This window comes from Planococcus citri, chromosome 3 (assembly GCF_950023065.1).
Source record: "Planococcus citri chromosome 3, ihPlaCitr1.1, whole genome shotgun sequence".
In the NCBI taxonomy this organism is placed as follows: domain Eukaryota; kingdom Metazoa; phylum Arthropoda; class Insecta; order Hemiptera; family Pseudococcidae; genus Planococcus; species Planococcus citri.
The window spans coordinates 18605886-18628659 of NC_088679.1; the positions used below are offsets into that span (position 1 = coordinate 18605886).

Here is a 22774-nt window from a genome sequence, read left to right on the forward strand (position 1 = left end):
GCAATATTTTGGAAAAAATGAGCTACTTAAATTTTAGTGTTGCTTTTTTCAGTTTCAATTTACAGTTTTTAGTTTTTTTTTTTTAGTTTCAGTTTTCAATTTTGCTCATTTCAGTTTCAATTTTTCACCATTGCTGAAAATCACCAACACCAAACAATGATGACTGATGATATTTGAATGAAAGTTGTGCTAAATAGTAAATACATGAAATCGTGTTAAAATGACGTAAAAACACTTTCAAAAATGCATTAAAATCACTGTTAATTACTCAAAATTAATTGAATTATGCTGCAATGTTATCACTCTTCAGTGATTTATATTTTACTTACAGTATTTTTAATGCTTTGACTTGTGTTTTGAAGTAATTTCAAAAACTTTATGCAATTTTTGCTAAATTTTGGCAAATTGTACCCAAATGCTCAACATTGTTTTTTGATTTTTACTTTTTCAATAGCATTCTTTTTTTACAACTTTTACCGAAATTCTGCTACGTTTTGTTGATTTTTATACACTTCAATAGCAGCAGGTTCAAGTTTGGAAAAAAAAATTGGAGGACCAAAATAGTTGTATATTTTTTGGCGTTTTAAGCTCAAATTAGGTAAATAATATTTGGCATGTCACGTATATTTACACATATATTACCTATTTAGATAGGTACCTAACTAATAATAGACAATAACAAGGCATTAGGCACTCTTGCCTCTTACTGTCTTACTTCGAACATTTCTTTTCAAATTCATTTCAAAATTAATGTCAACGTTTGAAAAATGAGCTTTTTAAATCAAAAATAAATGCGTTTAATTTCTTGAATCATGAATTAAGGTCAGAAAAATGAATTTTTTGGTCCAGAAATTACGTTTTATTATTTCTCGAGCTGCATGTAAATGTTTGTAACCTTTTTCATTTCCCCTGGTTTCACTTGGTTCGATTTAGTTTCCTTGAAATTTGAAATTAGATCATAAAAACAGAAACATCAATTTCCTTAAGATCCAGAGACGTTTCCTAATCAATTGAAACATTCCGATTTCTAATTAGGAAGCACCGGGTGGGAGCAGGAAGGATAAAAATCACGATTTTCGAAATGGACCCTTCGAATAAGGCGTTTTGTCAATCTTTTTCCTTAAATCTGCCGCTGCTCTTGACTCTTTGTGGCTTCGTGGGCGACGTAATAATATTATCATTGTTTTTTTGTTGAAACAGCTGGAGACATGGTAGCGATTGGTTCACAAAACGGAAGCATATATTTGTTCAGAGTTAGCCGAGACGGATTTACGTGTAAAAAATTGAGTAAAATTAGAGGAACGCAGCCACTAATGCAACTAGATTGGAGCTGCGATAATAACTTTATCCAAACAGTAACAGCTGATTACGATTTAGCATATTGTAAGCAAAATGACCTCCAAGTCCTATCTGTTTCTGTGTACCTAGTGTAAAGATACCTATATTATCTTTATTAACGATTTGTAAATTGTAGGGGATGTTAAAGGAGCTATACAAGAGAAGAGTCATATCGCTATGAAGGATATCAAATGGAGTACCCTCAATTGCTCGGTGGGATATCTAATCGCCGGTAAGCCTATGTGTATTTAAACAACGAGATGATTGTCAACAATTTATTTAACATGTGTGAAAATTTTCCTATTTACCTCATTCTGGATGTTTTTTCTAGGTGTTTGGAATAATCGATACTATCCTATGACATCGTTGGTTACCACGGTTAACAGATCAGCTGCCCACGACCTTGTCGTATCTGGAGATTCGGATGGTCATTTGAGATTATTCAGGTTCGTATTTGAATTCGATCGTACCGTACCTACTTGACTGTAATATTGCTGAAATTCAGTACTTGTAATTCGCCAATGTTTTTGATCAACAGGTACCCTTGTATTAATCCTAAGGCTGAATATAACGAAGAGAAAGTCTACGGCGGTATAATAACTTGCGCTCGATTCTTGTACAATGATCGAAACGTAGTTACCGTCGGAGGAACAGATGCCTCGTTAATGTTATGGGATGTGGTAGACGAATAATATTTGTAGATTTCGAACACTTCAGAGATTACTTTACATTATGGTACTACAGGTTTTACCCTCATCTGAATTACGAGTAGGTAAATCTGTTCTCCTATTCCTCAGGATCGAAGCATTTTTCTAAATAAAGGTTTTAGTATCTCTTTATATCGTACAACTAAATACAACGACAACGACGAACGAGACTAATGAGTTACATTAATTTGATTAAAACATTGGTAATACTCGTGTAATGTTTATAGAAGGACGAATTAATGTAATTGTTCGAGATCTACGGTCTACGGTTTACCAACTTGTAGTTGCTTTCGAATGTTATATTTTCTTCTTTATAAATTCTACAGCACCATTTCTAAGCATGAAAAACTAAAGGACTAACTCGAAAAACTAGCCATTTTATATTCTTGTATAACTTTTAATTTAACATTAAAGTAAAAGTATTCAGCTACTACGATGAATAACTGATAGAAATGTTAACAACATCGATGAGATACGTATTCCGGATGAATTATCCGGCCAAGAAATACATCAGTACCTATCTTTGAGAATACGTATACGATTTGACCAGCGAGGCAGCGAAGGAAAATTTCATCTCGACACCTCACATTCTTAAATAATTGTTCTCACCTGTGGATTCAGTTTCGAATTTTGATTACCTACCTTCGATTAAAGTAACACCATTCTAAACCTATTCAGTTCAAACTGAACATTTCAACTTGCCAAGTTATTTCAAAGTCTTCGCATATTATTTTGTCTTCATTTTTCGAACTATACCTACCTATATTGGAATGGGCATTTTCAATTACACCAATTTCTTAAATGAAGCGATATTCTCTTCTTATTCACGTCTTTTACAGTAATTTTACCTCTTTCTGTTTATTTGAATTCACACTATGGAGTATAGAAAATAGAAATGTTAGAGTTCTTCTTGCACCTTGTCAATGAATTGCATTATTTTTAAAATGTAAATTTTTTAATGCAATTTCAAATTCGCACCTCTCTTTACATTGTTTTTATCATTATTAAAATTTCATTTTATTGTTATGTAAATAAAGTTTTTCTGAAAAGGATTCTTTGTTCGCACTTCGTTGAAGGCGAATTCTAGGTAATTACGTATAACTTTCTGACTAAAGGTGTACCTACTTAGTCCTTCGAAATCTCAATAGGTAGGTTTATGAAGTTTGCCTAAATTCTGAAGAATGGAGCTAAATAATTCTGCTCTGCAAACTTTAATTCATTTAAAATTTCATTTTAAGTGATTTGAGATCGATTTCGATCTTCGAGTAATGAATATTGACACTCTATTGGATTCCGAGCGTGGAGAACCAAAAGTTTGAACTTGAACCAAGATCCAATTTTGATGTACGAGTATGAATTTAGATAAAAACTGAAACCTAATTAAACTGAAACTGAAACGTTTGTTAGGCAAACTTTCAACTGAAATATAAAACCAAAAAAATATATATATATTTTTTTTCATAAGAGTTCTTTTTCAAAAATCTACAACGAATATTACCTAATTCTATCCCAAATAAGTATACATACTGATGAAAAAAACAGTAGTGAAGGCACGAAAATCACTGAAAATTACCCAAAAATGCATGAATTGCGTTGAAACTTTAAATAGGTACCTAGTGTAATTAATGCATTCGAAAAAAAAACATAAAAATCATAAACGAAAAAGTGATATAATTTTGTAAAATTTGAGAAAATTCAGCAGCAGAAAAAATTGTTGAAACCACTCTCTTCACAAGTAACACCATTAAAAACACGGTAAATTACCCAAAAATTTCGAAATTTCAGTGAAATTATCCAAAAGTGTATGAAAACGTGTTAAAAATGCTTTGAAATGATGTAAAAACACTCAAAACAGATTTTAAATCTTGAAAAATCATCAAAAAACAATGAAAATTCAGTGAAAATTTCCAAAAATAGATGAAAATGTGTTAGAATAATACCTAACATAAAATTTCGAGAAAAAACAACAGGTTTTCAATGGTTTTTTCGTGGTTTTTTTTTGAATTTCATCAAAATTTTGTTGAATGTTTTTTTTAAATCTCATTTAAACAATTGGTGTACATTCTCTTGAATTTTTATTACTTACTTTTTGATAATTTGCAGTGGTTTTTTTGCAGTTGTTCTCTTTTTGGTGTTTTACATCATTTCAAGGCTTCTTCGTAAATTTTTTGCAAATTTCACCAAAGTTTCATTATGTTGATTTTTCAATGCTGTTTCATGCATATTTTACTATGCATTTTCATCGCTGTTTCGTTATTTAAGTGTTTTTAAAGCTTTTACTTGTGGTTAGGTTAATAGAAATTTTCAAGAATGTTTTATAAAATTCTTATATATTAGGTACCTACTCAGTTTTGTTAAATTTCATTTCACGAAATTTTGTCAGCTTTTGATTATGTTTACTTTTTCATTTTTTTCAGTTTAGGTTCAAGTTTAGATTTTAAAAGTTCGAAATATAAGTCAAGTTTCTCTGTTTCAGTTTCATTTCGGTTCAGGATTCGGAGTTTTATTGCTGTACGTCTATGTAAAATAAAACCTTAAATTTTTGCCAACGCTGGAAAAGGTGATCAGTGAAAATTTCAGTTTTCAGTTTTTTCAATTTTCAGTTTCAGTGATTTTTATAAGTTCAAATGGACTCAAATTTTTTTTCTGTAAGCAAACATTTTCCAATTCGTAGAAAAAAATGGAGAAGGAAACAAAAAAAAAACAATTGAAAGTTCGAAACCTGAAATTTTGAAAATGAAAACAACCAATGTTGGTACCTATCTGAATTTGGCAATTTAGTAGGGGCGATAAGACTGAAATTATTTTTGTTTTTAGTTATTGGTTATGGATCACAATCACTTTAAATTGGTCATTTGTTTTTGGTTGAGGGTTTTCATCCCCATAATTGGTTTTTGGTTACCTACAGTTTATTGGTTTTGGCTTTTTTCACTCGTTCTTGCCACTTTGAATCAAAATCAAAAACACTCTAATTTTCAGGATTTTTTTCCTGTTTTCAAAAATACCTAACTAATTAATTGAAAAAATCTAAAAATCTAATGTAAAAATGTGACAAAATTATCACTCATTTCTACATTCAGATCAGAGTTCAATCAATAAACTTTTGGAAATAAAAAAAGCAGAGAATATAGACGAAAAATGTGTTTATAAATGTAATTGGTTTTCAGAAGAGTTGCTAGACCATTTGTGGCTGTATGAAAAGCAACCATTTTTGCAGTGATGGCAAAACTTTTACATTTCAGTTCAAGTTTTCAGTTTTCCATTTCAGTTTCAGTTTTCGTCATTTCTTGAAATTCAAAAGGAAATGAAAAATGATGAATTTTTCTTTTCTTTCATGAATTTTTATACACTAATTTGCTGCTACTTGGCAAAAAAAAACTTCAAATCTCAAATTCAAACTCAACAATTATGAAGAAATATGGGCACCTGATTGCAAAACTTTTACATTTCAGTCCAAGTTTTCAGTTTTATTTTTTTCAGTTCAAGTTTTCAGTTTTCAGTTGCAGTTGCAGTTTTTTTCATTATAGTTCTAGTTTCAGTTTTAGTTTCAATTTCTCCATTTCAGTTCAAGTTTTCAAATTTCAACCAGTTTCAGTTTTAGTTTCTGTTTCAGTTTCAGTTTTCCATCAGGGCATTTTTGCCTTTTTTGCAGGGGTTGAAAACTTGAAACTGTTTAAAAATTGATTTTTGGTTTTTGGTTTCAGTTCAGTTTTCACCTTTTGATAATTGGTTTTTGGTTTACAGTTTTTTGGTACTTTTATTTGGTTTTGGGTTTTTGGTTTACAGTTTTTTGGTACTTTTATTTGGTTTTGGGTTTTTGGTTTACAGTTTTTTGGTACTTTTATTTGGTTTTGGATTTTTGGTTTCAGTTTTCAGGTTTTTTTTTTCTGCCAATTATCGCATTATGCCACCTAATTCTAGGTAGTATTAGCATTATTAATTATTGTATTCATTTCTACTAGTCAATTAATGCATAAAAGTCAAAACATTACACATATTTTGATGATTTAAATTTTAAATTTTTTATACTTACTTGGTTTTTCTTTTTGGTTAAAATTGGTTTTGATCAAATATTTTTTATTTTTGGTTTTGAGTTTTGCACAAAACAGATTTATGTTTGGTTTTTCCTTCATTTTTGATTTTTGGTTTTTTAACAGTTTCAACCCCTGCTTTTTTGGTTCAATAAATTCAAAATTGGTTGTGTTGTCACTATCACTTGTCATTAGTGTCATTACTATTTGAGGAGCTCATTGCAAAAGTAGCCCTTGTCACATGAACTTTTAGACCCTTTTCACTCGATTGTACCTATTACCAACTGCGGAGATCATGTTGTAATGATGAAATGACCGTCAAGTTGGTCTACCCTGAGTAGCCCTGAGAGGAATTGCTTTATAGAGTTTACATTCATGATACTGGGTACGCTCAAGGGAGAGCATTGGAGATTGCATAGGTTCATGTGACAAGGGCTACTTTTGCAATGAGCTCCTCATTTCATTTCCAATTTTTTCTTCACAGTCACAAGTCACAATTTTGAGGTTTTGTACTTTTGTTTTTGGATTTGGTTCTGATTCTGATTTTAGTGATTCTGAACAGAACCAGTTTTTTGTTTTTTTTTATCGGTTCTTTTCTCTTCTTTTTCGTTCTTTTTAATTTCAATTTTTTCTGTTCGTTTTATTGTATTTTTCAGGTGGAAGGGAGGGGGTTGCCAATTTTGTTTTTACTTTGTTTTCTGTTTTCTCTCTTCTTTACCTCCATCCCTTGATTTTTAATTTTAATTTTTCTTTTCCTTTTCATTTTTTTTCTTTTTAATTTTTTTTTATGAAAAAAATTTGAAATTATATATTTGGCAACGTTGGAATTTTCAGTTGCTCTAGTCAGTGACGTCATATAATGGCGTGTTTGGTGTTTGTGTTATTCTGAGTGTTTTGTTTTCGGTTTTCGCGTTTATTCTCGCTCATTTTTCTACTTTTTCGTTTAAATATTTAAAAATTTGCGAAATTTTGCGTTCAACCTTCGTGAAATTTTTTCGGTACTTACTTCTGATTTGCGTGATGTTTTTATTTCATGGATAGTGTTTATAATGTCGATGTAGTGATCGAGTGGAAGTCGAATATTCACGTACCGGCATCAGTATCTTCAACCATCGAATCGATCCATCGAGCTATTCTCCAGTGTCAATCCTCAATCATGGAACCATACTCAATTTCGAATTACGTAAGTCCAATAGTAAGTCAATCGTACAAAAATAGTATCATTTTATTATCAAATAAGTACACAGACAGACAAAAAAGTATAGAAATCGAAGAAGAAGAAGACGAATAAAACACATAGGTACATTTTGATTTGAAATAATCACGAAATAATAAATAAAAATATGGTACATAAACGAATCAAAATTACAATTAAATAGGAAAATACTCTAAACAAGGTGCATATAAAACACCATCAATCAAAATATGCTACCAAGGCCTCCACATACCATCATTCTGATTCACGATCGATCCACCGGAATGGTTTGGTAACGCTATCGACGGTTTGTCTACATCGTTTTCTTTATCACAATCAATTTTTAATGCTTTCGTAGGTGGAATTGGTACATTACACGGAAGATCTTCAAGAGGTCTCTTTCGCATTACTCGAACTGGATCACTGCTCGATGGCGCTTCTTCGGTATCCTTTTTGATGGAAAAATCCAACGGACTCTTTCTAACCAGAGGCGATGAATTCTTAGACGGACTAGTCAAATCGTAGCATGGATCAGTGTAAACGGTGAGTGGTTTGAATAAATTTGATCGTTCACTTTGTAAAGCTAATCCGGTGTATTGATCTTTTTTGTATTGAGCATTCAGTTCAGTAACTGGTATCAGTAATGATGAACTAGACGATGTGAATGATCCACTGGGTAGTATCGATTTACTCGGCGTACCAGGAGGTTTAAAAGTGCTACCGTCGTTGCTGGTTGATGATACTTCGGAATTTGAGTTATCTGTGCTGGTTTTCGGTTCGTCTTTCACCGTCGTAGTCGTCGTCGTTGTCGAATTACCGCTCGGTTTGACGTCTTTCGATACAGGAGTAAAAGCACTAGCATGGGAACGGTTATTGAGATCGAATGTGTTCGGGAATAATGAACTTAACGACGAAGAGTTGGGTAATAGAAGAGCTAGTTCGCCGGATGGTAATCGACTAGGGATTAATTGAAGTCCTGGAATGGCTTGGAATCGAGCTGCGTCGTTGTTATTCAGATCTTCGGTGTTGGGTATTCGTATATCGTTGGATATGTTGAAAGGATTAGCTACGGAGGGCGTTGCTGCTGGTTGCAGATTCGTTATACAGCTGGTCAAGTGTAATATTAATCGTTGTTTGACGCCGTTATCGATACCTTCTAAGCCACCAATGTAACGACTAACTTCGCCGGCGCATTCGTTGAATCCGGTCTTGAATTTGTGAACTACCGTCGGATCCGAGGCGACCGCCGCTGATAGATGTTGTCGTTGAATAGATTGCAAATGTTTAACGGTCATCTCCAGAATGTCTGCTTTTTCCAGTTTGGTATGTCTGGCGGGCTGAAATACACAATAATCAATGGTAAAAGCGTGACATTTTTAATTTTTCAATCGACAAGTACCTATATATAGCTACGCGGCGGTGGCGGTCCCTAATTAAGCTGTAATACTATGTACAGAGTACGAAAAAAAAAAAAAAAAATGGAGAATCAAAAGTGAATAAAAAATATTCCAGAGTGCAATAGCGATAATGCGCCGGTCGGAGTCGTTAAAACGGATACATTTTCATGGTTCACGGTTCGCTTATTTCTATGCTGGGAGATTTCTCTGGGAACTTGACCAATGTTAATACATCTGTGAAGATGTCTCTCTCTCTTTCACTCACTCACTCCTACAGCACCAACGCTTCCAGATCTAGGTGCCTCTTCTATATACCAAAACTAATCGCACTCAAATACGCCAACACTTGAAATCAAACCTAGCGAGGTATTCCAGTCCGCGATATTTTTTTTCCTACGAATTTATAAGAATTAGAATACAAGTAGGTACATGACGCTGGAAAGTACCTAAAGTGACAGATTCGATGAGTCGCCAGTTTTCCGCTTTGGCGTTACGAGTTTTTTCTCACTTGGCTGGAATTTATTCGGTGTGGAGATCGAAAAACTAGAAACAGGGTTCCGCCAGAGTGAATTTGTGTACGTGAAGGTAATTGCAGGTTCGTTTGGAGTTCGAGGTGGAATTTTTTTCTGTGTTTTTGAATTCGAAGAGTAATTTTTTTTAGAGAGAGGAATTGATTAATTGATGATTTTTTTCCCTTGTTTTAAGGTTAGGTTCGTTACTCGTTAGTGAGGATTTTTCGATTCGGCGCATTTCTCGGAGATACGTGGTTCTTATAGAAGATTGAACTGTGTTCAGAATGAAATTCTATCCTATGATGAAGTACAGGGTGATTCTGAAAGTTGTTTATGGATAGTTAAAATACGATGGAGTATTTTTCAAATGTCAAGTTTTTCTCATGTCATTTGCATTTTTTTTTTTTTTTTTTTTTATACTTGAATTGACAACTATTTTGAAGTACGAAAAAAAGGTCGTTTTAAAAATCAATGATAACATTATCAATTTTTATCTTTTTTTTTTTTTTTTGAAGAATTGTAAATTTTTTTAATTTGTAGAATTGCAGGATTGTTTGTATAAAGACTAGTTAACTACTTATAGTTAAGTATACCTACACCTAATTACGTCGACATATAAGGTTACATCAGTTTTTTTAATGGAAAAAATCATTAAAAAATTTTTGAAACTGAAAATTTCTGAAGAAAAAAAAATGCAAAAAACTAGCTAGTCAAGTTTTGAACTATGATAGTAATTTTTAATAGTAAATAAAGGTTTTCTAGAAAATTTAAGGGTCACAGAAGTCTTTCTTGAAAATTATTCATAGATCAGTCATCACAAATTCTGAAAAAAATTTTTTGTCAATTTTGAAAGTGAAGTATTTCAATCTCAAAATCGGTTAAAAAATGTCAAATACAAGAGAAAAATTAATTCCTTCTTTTTTTTTTGGAAAACTATTCCAAAGCACAACAAAAGGCAATGTTGCCAATTTTCTTCATTTTTTTGAAAAATTTGTTTTTTCATCAATTTGAAAGTGAAGTATTTTAATCGCATAATCGGTTAAAAAATGTCCAAGTACAAGAGGAAAATTATTTCTTTTTTTTTGGAAAACTATTCCAAAGCACAACAAAAGGCAATGTTGCCAATTTTCATCTTTTTTTTTGAAAAATTTGTTCATTTTTTTCAATTTTTAGGAGTGAGTATGTGTGTGGAGATGAATAAAATTACATCCACAAGTACATAATTTTTATAATTCATCAATTGAAAAATATTACTGCCAAAAAAAATGGATGCAAAAAAGTAGTATAAACTCTTTAAAATAATGCTGATTTGAAATATGTAGTAAAGGTTTTTTCTAAATTTGAGCCACAAAAGTCTATTTATCAGAAGCTTGAAAGTTACATTTAAAAATCAATCATCCTAAATTCTGAGAAACAAAATCAAATAAATTTGAAATTGATGAATTAACTTTAAATTAATTAAGAGTGAGTAATTGAAGAAATAATCATTCAAAAATTTTCAGTGGAAGGGAGGACAGTGTCAAGTTACCACCCCCTGCCCCCTCCCACTCACCAGATGAAAATCCAATGGTGTTTTTGTAAATAAATCAAACTATTTTGTATCACTTAGGGGACTTATTTTAACCTTGAATAAAAAATTTCCAAAATTTTGTCGACATCACTTGGCTTTGGGCAAATACATACAACAATTTTCCTGGGTTTTTTCAGGTATAAAATTGAGTTTTTAAAATGAAAAACCAAACATTTGTCAATAATTTTGTCCTCGAGCCTTGATTTCAAACATTTTTAATTTCCAACTTTCATGTTTTTTCACTTCAGATATTTTGAAAATTGAAAAGTGCAGCCTTGAAGTTCAATATCTTTCAAATAAAGTATGATGATTCAAAGTATTTTTTGAGCAGTTCTTTTTGAAAAAAATATCTTGTTTGAGCTGAAAATCAATTGAGATGAATTGAACTTATTCTTTCCATTCATTAGACAGAGTCGTTTGAAAATCACAAATTTTCAATTCTTTTTTATTTTATTTTTTTTCAAATTTTGGATATTTTGAAAATGAAAAAGTGCAGACCTGAACTTCAATATCAAATTTCATATTAATAATCTGGTGTATCTTTTGAGTTGTTTTTTTTTTGTTGAAAATTTGGAAGAAATGTTCTTTTTTGAGCTGAAATTAATTTTGAGATGAATTAAACGTATTCTCTCCATTCATGTGATTGAGTCGTTTAAAAATCTAAAATTTTCAATTTCTGATTTCATTTTTTTTTTCAAATTTTGGATATTTTGAAAATGAAAAAGTCAAACATATTAATAATCTGGTGTATTTTTTGAGTTGTTTTTTTTTTTTTGAAAATTTGGAAGAAATGCCCATTTTGAGCTGGAAATTAATTGAGATAGATTGAAGCTGTTTTCTCCGTTCATTATAGACAGCTAAAGTTGTTGTGAGCCAAAATGAGCCCAGAGCAATTATTGTCATTATGGCTCTTTTAGGTAAAAAATCAACTCGTTAAAAAAATGAATTTCAGACGCTCAAGTCAACTTTTGGAGCTTGGGAGGATTTTTGAAAATCAGTTTTGAGTCAAAGTAAATAAAAAAATTGAAATTTTACTGATTCGAACCAAAAACCTGAAATTTAGTAGGTATCCTTTTTTAGCCCCCCCCCCCAAAAAAAAAACAACTATTGGAAACTGTCTCAAAATCGGTTCTGGGTCAAAGTCAGTAAAAAAATTGAAATTTTACTGATCTGAACTAAAAATCTGAAATTTGATGTGTATCCTTTTTTTCTCCCTCCCCCCTCCCCAAAAAATCTAAGTATTGGAAACTGTTTCAAACTGTTTTGAGAAGTTCTCAAGTCTCCAGAATTTTTTGAAAATTGATATTTCTGCGAAATTTTACTCAATTGAATTGGGAAGCTAAAAATCTAGTTAGTACTTTACTTTACTTTCATCATGCTGAATTGCTGGATTGAGTGGAGGAGGTTTTGAGTAATTTTGGAGGTGCTATAATTTATTTAGACAACTTATTGAACATTTTTTTTGGAAAATAAGTATTTGTGTAATTTTGTTGATGAAATTTCAATTTCCAATGAAACGGTTTCCAATAATTTTTTCAACTGGGAGAGGGGTGTCACAGTTGGGTACTTAGCAGATTTCAAGCCTTATAGCTCAATTTTGTTGAATTTTATTTTTTTGCCCTCTGATTGGTGAAAATTTCTCAAAACTTTAGAAATGAACTGAAATTTTGATTTGTGAAGTAATATGTAGATATTTTTCCATGCATTTTCGATTTCTTTCGATTGAGATAACTCCTTTGTGGGGCTTCTAAAAGTTAATAGGTATGTTGAAAAATACTTGATCAGAATTTTATAACTTGATATTTGATACAAAATGGTACTGATTATAGGCTGCGCAAGGATAGATGAATGATTCTAACTGATTGCAAATTTGGTAATTTGGAATTTGATTGTATAGCTGCAGATCATTTTGACCTGCTGCGACGTTTGATTTTTTTACAGTGTTTTTTCAAACGACCCCCCCCCCCCTCCCTACCCTTCTTTCTCTCTATCAAGAATGTGCATTGCAGAATTTTCAAACTAATTGAACGTCATCTTGGTTTTTATGGTGGTAAAGTTTATTTTGAAAGTGAGCGTCGTGATTGAAATGAACCTCTTCCAATTTTTCATTTTGTGCTTCAATTTTTTACACGGCTGTTGACATTTTTTTTTATTCTTCGGTGTAAATTTTTGTAAAGTGGACGTGGTGATTGAAATGAATCTCCTTTAAATTTTTATTTTGTACCGGCTTCTGCTTCAATTTTATACACCGTTTTTGAAATTTTACGTATTTTATTTAATTTTATTCCCCAGTATGGTTTTTTTTCCTCGAATTAACCAATTCCATTTACTGATAATTTTCGAATAATATAGGATCACCCTGTACTTAGCATTCTGAACAGCTTAAGAACCGTATCGTATGTATTAACCAAATAGCAGGAAAAAAAATACCGAATCAACGACCATGAAATAGGTATTCTCGAGTACTTACATCTTTATTGGTAGCATCCAGTATCAAAGTTTTCAATTCATTCAGACATTGGTTAATCCTCGCTCTTCGCCTTTTCTCCATAATCGGTTTATTATTCTGTAACAGAAAAAAATACCACCGTCGTGTAAATAAATGCCTCAAGAATGTAGGTAACATACTCGTACCTCTCCTATCTCGATCATACTATAATATCAAACACCACGTAGTATAAATATTTACCACATGTACATTACATATACTACTCGTATTTATATTATTAAAGGAGAAAAAAATCTTCCATCAATAACAGAACTATGCACCTATTTATACCATATTACGTCGATCGAATCATTCGAATGACCACTAATGCTCAATTATACTTAGGTATAGAGGCGTATATCACGTTGAAAAGAAAATAATAAATCTTATCCTTAGGGTTGTTAGTTGATACCTGTATCTTCAAGACGTATTAGATGCTTCTTTTTTTTTTGGCTACTTATTTACGTATTGGCATCTCCATGTTTGCCCCATCGATGGATAATAGGTTTGTAACCACAGGGGGGTTAGCAAGTATACAAGCTAGCAAATATTTCACTATACCTTAATCTCTCGTACGTTGGCAAACGATTAAATAGCACCCTACAGGAGATCACACTGAGGAATGATTAAAAAGAGAAAAGAAAATGAGACGAGCTTCTGTGGTATCATCTTTTTGTATACATGTCTAATGGCGAGAACTTTATATTGGCATTGAGGAAACGTGTATGTGAAATGTCGATGGGAGTCAAAAAGAGAATCGATTAAGGGTGAAGGAATTTCACATCGTCTAATGGAGCGTATCGAAGTATACAGATATTCCAGGAGGAAGTGGCGAATAAAGGTGAAGGATCTGGTTTTCAATGCTGGCGAAGTAACAAGTGTTCTGTAAATGGATTCGAAGACGGATTTCCTATTGTAAATTTTCAAGATGTATGCTCTTCAGAGGTTCAATAGTGTAACTATAACTTGTTGGAAAAGTAACCATGCGGGTCCACTTGGTAATTTGTTGACATATTTTTATTGCGATTATATCATTACACGAGTGTGAGCGTTATTTTCATTGTAATTAGTTCATAGGGGGGTACACGTCGTAGCTTATGAGAAGGAAATTTAACATATTGGCAAATATAATTTATCATCCGTGTGTACCAGATGGAATTATTAGTTACAAGGTACCTATGTAATTGAAGCGTGGGAGTGGTAAACGAATGCATCGGTTCAACTAGTTCAATGATCGTTCCCAACAAAATGGGATATTTTTGCGAATTTTTTTTCGCGAAAAATTATAGCATGTTGCAGTTCCCCTTTAGGATAAGCTTTTAATCTGGCCGCCAAATTGACTGCAATTATCGTATCAAAGTCCATAACCATATAATACAGTATATAGGTACTTGTTGCATTGTATAATGGCGACGATGTCGGTGCATAAATTATGTACCTATTATGCATTTATACGACGACGTGAATCGATTGTAACTGTATTAAAAAGAAATTACAGCTTGGAAAGTTGTATGATTTTTTTTCCACCTTTTTGACGAGGAACGAAGAAGGGAAATATTTTTATAATAAAGTTACAAATCAAAAAGACGTGTAAAAAAATTCTTCGATGATTGACGTAAATGGGGCGTCAGCTAATCGTTATATACCGTACACTTAAAAAAGCGGTAAATAAAATTATAAATTCATACGTCCTGCTCCCTCAGTGCAGCCAGAGCCACTTCTGTTGTGCCTTCGTATTGGTGTAGTAAAATTACCGTTATTTAAAGTGCCATCTATGTATATTATTGTCGGTGTATAAACCATAAAGAATTAATCCTGAAGCAACAAGCGACCCTTTTTTTCTCCTAGTTCAACGTCTGCAGGCAGGGTTGAAAGAAAAATCATAGGCTTTGTACCCTCTTGTTCTGCAGTGTAGGTCCAGGTACCTTACATCTCCCTTTACTATACGGCTACGATGCCAATGAACGTAAATACAGGGGGAATGAACGGGTGTTTTGTTATAGTGTGTAAAGTCATGGCTTGGTAATCGCCCTTAATTAGGTTAGAAGGGCAGGTTTTTTCTAAAGGTATCGGATGGTGGGATTTTTCTTTGCCTTTTTTTTTTCATCATCTACGGTTAGGAAGCGAAGGTATAAATGACGTGAGTATTGGGTTCGGGCGATTTTTTTTTTTTGGAGTTGTCGTGTTCCGTTATTTTTACCCAAGGGGTGGACGAATGTGTGATTAGAAGAGGAGATTTGGTTTTTGGCATTTTTTACCTTTTTTTTTGTATGGATGAGAGTTGGGTCAAGATGTGGAGAATAATGAAATATTCGTGGTTTTTTTCTTTTACCTTTTGTTGTATATTTTTTTACGTGTTGGAAATGGTTTCTGGTCATTTTTTGGAGGGTTTGTTTGTTGCATTGAATGGATGTGAAAAATTTTAAATTGAAGAATGTCAGAATACATAAACTTATGCAGTAGTTGAACGATTTTTGTGATTTTTTTTAGCTTTGAAATGGTCAAATTTCATTCAGAGAGCTCAAGAAAGAAAAAAAACAGCAATTTGTCAAAAATTCCAAAAATGTGGATATTTTTAGTTTTGCAAGTAAAAAATGATTTTTTGAGAAAAATTTACCTACATGAATACATACCTAATATGTAATGTCAACAAAATGCTGTAGTGAAAGACGTAAAAAAGTGAAAAAAATAAAAATAAAAAAATTATGAAAAATTTTTGAAAAAAAAAATTGTTTATTTTTGATTTAAAGGCTGGAAATTTTTTATGAATTGGCAGCACTGTTAGAATATGAGGCCAAGATCATTTTTTTCTGTAATAAATTTAACCGTGTCAATTTTTTAGATGCATCTTTAAAATTGAAAAAAAAATGATCACAAAATTAGATTTGAGATGTCAAATTACAAACATTCGTCACTCAACGCGAAAGAGTTGAAAATTTTGAGTTATGTTCGTCGCCTATTTTCCTCTCCCCTCTCTGAAGTATTTGAACACATGGATCTTCGAGTTTGTAGTCCACCCCCCCCCCCAAACCCACCACCAGAAGAAAAATCAGCGCCTTCAAAACTCTTCTCCCTCTCCTATAACGTCAACTTTCAGAATTGAACGCTCCAAATTTTCAGATACCATGGGAAAGAGGGATTTAACTAAAAATTTTGTAAAAAAATACCTACATAATAATTTGAAAAAAAAATCTGTTATGTATGTCTCATAAATATTTCTTACATTTTTGTTTGTTATTGTTGTTATTGTGAGTCATTTGAGGGAAAAATTTTGAAATTGAAATTAGATCTAATTACACATTTTTTCCTTTCGGATAATAATAGAGGGAGGTGGGTGGAAATTTCATTTTTTTTTTAAAGAAAAAAGTCCGAATTTTGGTTTTAAATTTGTTTGCGTGATAAATAGTTGAACACTTCAATTTATTGTGGCATTCTGAGTTGTGGGTGGAATGGGGAGGGGGGGTTGATATCAGATTGTCAGTAGACTTTTCATGTTCTGTCCATTTCACTTCCCCAAGTCCTTGATTACTCAAGAGGTTGTTCTTAAGTGATTAAAATTCGAAAAATTCAATGCCAGAAATTTAGTTTAATTGTTTTTCTATGTTTTTTGAAATCAGATATTAAACCTCCTGATTGGAAATTTCTTGGAAGGCAAATTGGCCTACATAATCGTTTGCTTCTCTCCGAAGAGGAGATGGGTGATAGGGAGGGAAATGTGGGCAGTGTTGATAATTTAGTCAATTTTTGATCACCAAGAGTACCTTAGAGTCAAACCCAGAATTCTCCACTTTTCACCATTTTGAGAAAAATGCAAAAAACTGATGAACGGTGGGAATGAGTAGTAGCAGGTTTCTGATCTCGCCTATATATATATTGCTTCGGGTAACAATCAAATTAACAAAAAAAATTTTTTTTTCAAGTCTTTCTATAGCAGTAATTCACGATACCATTTTGGAGAATTCTGGTTTTGACTCCAAGTCTGTAAAAAATATCGAAAATACACGAAAATGCATGATAAAATGAGGGATAATTCTAGATTCAAGTCTGTTGAAAGTATCTCAAATGAAAAAAAAAATTTTTTTGAAGTATTTTTTTCAAAGTTTGACTTGAACCCGGCACTTTGGACCCCCTAACCATCATGGTATCGAATAGAGTAAAATGTTGAATGGCAATTGATGCGTACCTACTAACTGTACCCAAAACGACCATAATCTCATTTTTGAAAATTTTGGACATTTTTCGGAATTTGACTCGTACCCGGTACTTTGGACCCCCCTGAATGTGTCATTGTGTCAGATAGGTAAAAACGGAGAATGGCAATCGATGCGTACCTACTAACTGTACCCAAAACGATCATAACCTCATTTTTGAAAAATTTGGAGAATTCTGGGTTTGACTCTAAGGTACTTACTCAAATGAATTTACGATAAAGTACATACAAAAATTTAATTTTTGAAATTTTTTCCTAAAGAAAAGGGCTTGTTGGCTGCCTTGCCCTTTCCTCTATTCATTCTAATTAAGGCAGCTATAATTTTATGCGGTGTTGATGATAGGCTACGTACGTTGATGTGAAATACATAGATTCCAGGAAATCGTAACTGGGCTTTTTCCTTTTACTCGTTGAATCACTTTTATGTATTATAATTTCTGTTGAAAAAATTCATTCGTGTTGATTTTTTTATTTTTAAGTAGAAATGGATTAAGTCGTCTGGTTATTACGAAGGGCATCGGCTAGCAAAGAAATACGTACTTAAAACTGTAGGAAAGGTTAATAATTCACCTGCAGGTATTGAAACTGCTAATTTTTTAATGGCCCCTTTTTATATACTGATGCGATTCATTAGGTGAGAAGTACTAATTGCGCGTGTGTTGTTTTCATTATTATTTATTCTTGAAATTTTCAGTTTGTTTTCATCCATTTCTTTCTAATTTACTTTTCTGATACGAAATTAGGTACGTCATAACGAACGAGTAACTTTGTTTCGTATTGAATCGCTAAAATTGAGAAAAAAATGTGTACGCTTATCAATTGTTTTTTTTTTTTTTTTTTGCATAAATTTGAGTGTTCAGTTTCGATAAAAATAGGTCTTTTTTTTGAAGTATGAAATAAATGAATATACATATATATTTGTTCATGTCAGTGTTGCCAATCTCCAAGATTTATCCCGAAATAGCAAGATTTTTCATACTTCCTCCAAACTTCCTAATAAACTAGTCTAAATCTCAAAAAAATCGCAAGAAAAATCAACCAAAAATCTGAAAAATCCATTAAAGGTTGAATTATGTAAGGAGATAAATTAGCATTTTGGGGGGGGGGGTTGCAGAAAAAAGGTAATCTTTCAAACTGATAGATACAAGATATGACTCGCGGATCTGCTTTTATATCTTGAACAGACAATTCTCCTTTCCCTTTCTATACCCTTCAACTGGATACCTGAAAAATTTTTATTTTCTTGCATAAGGGGACGAGTTCCTGAAAAAAAAACAATTTTTACGAAGAGCATGGTCTGAAACCTACATTTAATCAAAATTTTAATTGCATAAACTAATTGTTCAATTTTGGAAATTTTTTGAAAATCCAAAAATGGTAATTTCTGAAAAGTATGTTTTTTCTGTTTAAAATTTTTGATATTTTGTTTCCCAGAAAAAATGGCGAAACTCAGTTCTGAAGCTGATATCAACTTCCCTAGTCTGAATCCCACCATTTCCAGCCATTTTGGGAGTCTCGAATTAGATTTTTCTATTTTTCAAGAATTTTTTGATTTCTTCAGAAGACGTGGAAATCAACTTGGGTTGCTAAAAGTCTAGTTCTTGTCTATTCTCGACCTCTTTAACGAGTTCCTCCACAATTTTGACGATTTCCAGACGGACATCTCGAGTCCGTTTTTTTGACCAACATTTACCTACGAGTATGAGGCTAAAAAATTGAACATTTTCTGTTCATGGAGAAATTTTTTAACCTCGCTCGAATGACTATATTATTTTCCCTAAAAAACGACCACCTCCTCTTCCGTACTTGGATTTCGACCAAAATCCTCCAGCCTGATTTTTGATTTCTCCAAATTTTTTGAATTTTTTCGGGAAGTGCTGAAATTTTTTTTTTTGGGGGGGGGGGAGATAAAAATTGCGTTTCAGCTTATTTTCAAAATTGTTCACCGAGTTAATTCGCAGTTTGAGCGATTTCCAGAAGTTGACAGTGTTGCCAAAATCGTTGCCTTCGAGTACTTGATTGATTTTTTTTGTATTGAACGAAAATCAAAACTTGAAGTATGCATGCCACATTGGAATTTCTTGAAAATTTGTTTACATTTTGTAATTTTTTAAAATCCCACCACGTATGTTGAAAATATTAGACTTGACGTTTTGAGCTGGGAAATTTCCTCGAGAATGCAACCTTGCTAGAAATTTTTCCTCCAGCAGATATTTTTGCTCCAAATGAAATTTCAAGAACCTGTTCCTCTCAGATGGATTGAAAAGTAGTGAAAAAAGGCTCAAATTGCACCTTACAAGTTACAACCTGAGATATGTGCCTGTGAAATTGATCATTGAGTAGATTCGATGAAGGGGGAGGGTGAAGAGAAAAATGATTGAAGTTTATCAGTGTGAACCTGTGAAGTGGTGCTTCTCACTCCATTGAGTCGACAAGAGAATCGTAAAAAGTACAAGTATGTACTCGTGGTATTTAAATCGGGTACGTTAAGAAACGGAAAAAAAGGGTCGAAAGTACGTATGCGCAGACAGTAAAAGTGATAATTGATATCTTCCCTGTGCTCGTTTCCTTCACCGGTTTTTTCCGCTCTATTTATATTGTTTAGAGGCTGGCTGCGGGGGAAAGGGTTAAAATGTGAAGGGGGAAGGGAGGGAAAACGGTTTTTTAAATCTGAATAGGTACATATGTACCTGCGTCAATTTTTTCGATTGTTTTTAGACACCAAATGTCCGTTTAATTCGCCTTTTTAGTTTTTCAAATCCCTTCACCCCTTCCCCTTTCCTATCTGATATGGAAATCAGGATTTGAGTACGTGTATCACAAAGGCTATGATGAAATTATGGTAAAATTTGCGAATTTGTTCTCGTTTTAATTATGTAAGGTGACAATGCTGTAGAAATTTGAGAATTTATATTCCTGTCATTTTCTTCATCCTGTCTTATTGAAAATCAGCCAATTTTTTGGTATTTTGCAGCACTTGTGCTTTAATTCATGATAGGTATTATTTCAATTTGAAAATTTCAAGCTATCCACCTCCTTCCCTCACCGATCATCGAATGAGTGAAAATCATTATCAATGTCTTATCTAAATGCACTCAAATTTGTCAACAAAAACTGGTTCAACTCTTGTGAATTGATTGAAATTTTTAAAAAATGAAATATATCTCAACAACGTCACTTACCCTTCTTTGCTCGGCCTTTGATAAAGCCGAATAACGGTATTCGTTGGAATGAGCCATCGATGAATGTATCCTCGACTCCAGTTCATCCTCACTAATTGGCATATTAAAATAGACTACGGTGAATCAGGCAGTCACCTCTATCACCGAAACGTTTTTTATTTATTCGCGAATCAATCGATTGATAAGAAAAATCGTACACTTTTCAAACGTGTGATGAAAAAATTGCAAAAATTATCGTCGAATCGCGAACGAGATTCACACTGAACTTGAGAAATACATATAAGAATACGTGAGAAAAAAAACGAACCAAAATAACGATTACACTTGTCAAGTAGGGGTTAATTAATAACGGTCACAAGCACTGGAAGTCGTATACTACAGCACACATACACATTCACACATCCACCAATAAATTAAAGAACAAATAAAACAATCGACTAATATGTATAACACTCGCGAACAGAGATACAACAAACACTCGAGAAGCTGGCTGATAAAACTAGTAATGATTATCGATGGTGTTCGTTGATCTTGTGGAGAATCTCGCTGATCTGTGTCTGTGAGCCCTGCGTGTGTAGTTCGGAGGTAGAAAATCGAATAATGATTGGTCGATCTGTGTTGTGGGCACCGCTCGCATCCGAATCTGCCGAAATGAGATGACGACTGCGAGAGTCTACGACGATACGACGATTGAGTTTATAGTGTAAGAGAATTTGAATGGACTCGATCGAATGAAGTGTAGATTCACCTCACCTATGTACGAGAATGAGAATGAGAATGAGAGAGAGAGTGAGAAAGAGATGGAAGGATCCGTGGGAATTCTTGTCCGTCGACCGAGGCGGTGGTGGTGGTGGCGGCTACGACGAGGACGATGATAGCGAAGGTAGAGAGCAGGGTGTGATGGTGCCTGTGCCTGTGTATGTGTGTGCCCTTGCTCACAGATGGGATCCCGGCTACCGTGTTAAGGGAGTGAAAATCCCACGGTACCCTACCCTGTCAGCCCTCCTGGTCCGTCGTACATAGTCTTCAGCAACGCTTTGGTAACTCACCTGAACGATTAAATAACGACGTGTAAAGCTATGTGAATGTCCAAGTGTGCGTGTGTTTGTGTTTTACGAGTAGTACGAATACTATAACTATGTAGTATGTACTCGTAGTACTTATTATACGAGTACTACACTAGGGATATTGTATGGCCGAGTTAATGTTACTGATATGTGGGCTAAATAATTATTGTATGTACTATGGTGGTATGGGCCTCGGGGTCGTTAGTCTTATGTATATTTTTTTCAACTTTACTTCATTTTTCACGATTTTAAGAGTCCTGAAATTTGATTTTTTTTTTGGTCGGTTCTCTAAACGAATGTTTTTTTTTCTTCAAATTTTTCGTAGTTAATTATTAATAGGTACCTGACTGACGTAGTAACTCGAAGGATTTACGAGGCTCGTTAAACCGGATTATTTGTTCGTAATGCTCGTGTCTATGGATATCCATATTAGTACGAGTCGATGGTCAATGGTCCATAACCCTTTCGGTGCCGAGCAACGACACGACTGGGTACATTATTGGAAGATGAAATTGAGAACCGGATCGTGGGGGTGGGTTTTTCCTCATCTCTTCGAGACTTGTGTTTTGTTTATACTCGTATAGTAATTCGACAATTAATGAATTTTTTTCCAAGATGGTCGTTAACCTTACACACGAGTACTTTTATCACATAGGTGCTGAGTACCCGAGGCTGGGTCTGGGTCATGTGGTCCGATCACTGCCTATGAGTGTGGATGGTTTTGCTAGATCGTGGAAAAATATTCTTCTCTCTGATGTACTATAATCATGTATAGGTTCTTTATACGTTTACGTATGTATACCTAGACCTATACGCGTGGGAATTATCTATTTACGTATGTATTTAGTCTATAGCGTAGGAGAGGTGTGCTGGAGCGGTGGTCGAGGTGTATTGATGAACGCTGCGTGAAAATGCGAGTCGAGGTATTCCGACCGGCGAACGGATGATTTATTATTTTGATGTGATTTATCGCGAAATTTTGTTAGATGCGATGTGCGAAATGAATGAAGGAGAAGATATCGATGAGCATGCGCCGATCGTGTTTGTGGGTTCGGGTCTGAAGTTTATTCGGATAAA

The 22774-nt window shown here is 33.3% G+C and overlaps 2 protein-coding genes across 4 annotated transcripts in view; one reads left to right on the forward strand and one right to left on the reverse strand.

The window, feature by feature from the left end:
- The window catches only part of DCX-EMAP (Doublecortin-domain-containing echinoderm-microtubule-associated protein), a 52817-nt gene extending 49720 nt beyond the window's left edge, over nt 1–3097 (forward strand). For all 3 annotated transcript variants that reach the window (XM_065355478.1, XM_065355479.1, XM_065355480.1), the window contains 4 exons: nt 1201–1383; nt 1475–1570; nt 1670–1784; nt 1877–3097. In XM_065355478.1, the coding sequence (XP_065211550.1) occupies nt 1201–1383; nt 1475–1570; nt 1670–1784; nt 1877–2030 (548 nt within the window). In that variant the 3' untranslated portion in view covers nt 2031–3097. The remainder of the gene's footprint in view (nt 1–1200; nt 1384–1474; nt 1571–1669; nt 1785–1876) is intronic.
- Nucleotides 3098–7178: 4081 nt separating this feature from the next.
- LOC135840510 (hairy/enhancer-of-split related with YRPW motif protein 2-like) lies at nt 7179–21400 on the reverse strand. The gene is made up of 3 exons (XM_065357103.1): nt 20631–21400; nt 13221–13316; nt 7179–8608 (listed from the first exon to the last, which is right to left on the reverse strand). Exons 1-3 carry the CDS (start codon nt 20730–20732, stop codon nt 7505–7507), a joined length of 1302 nt encoding a protein of 433 aa, XP_065213175.1. The 5' UTR covers nt 20733–21400; the 3' UTR covers nt 7179–7504.
- Nucleotides 21401–22774: the final 1374 nt, after the last annotated feature.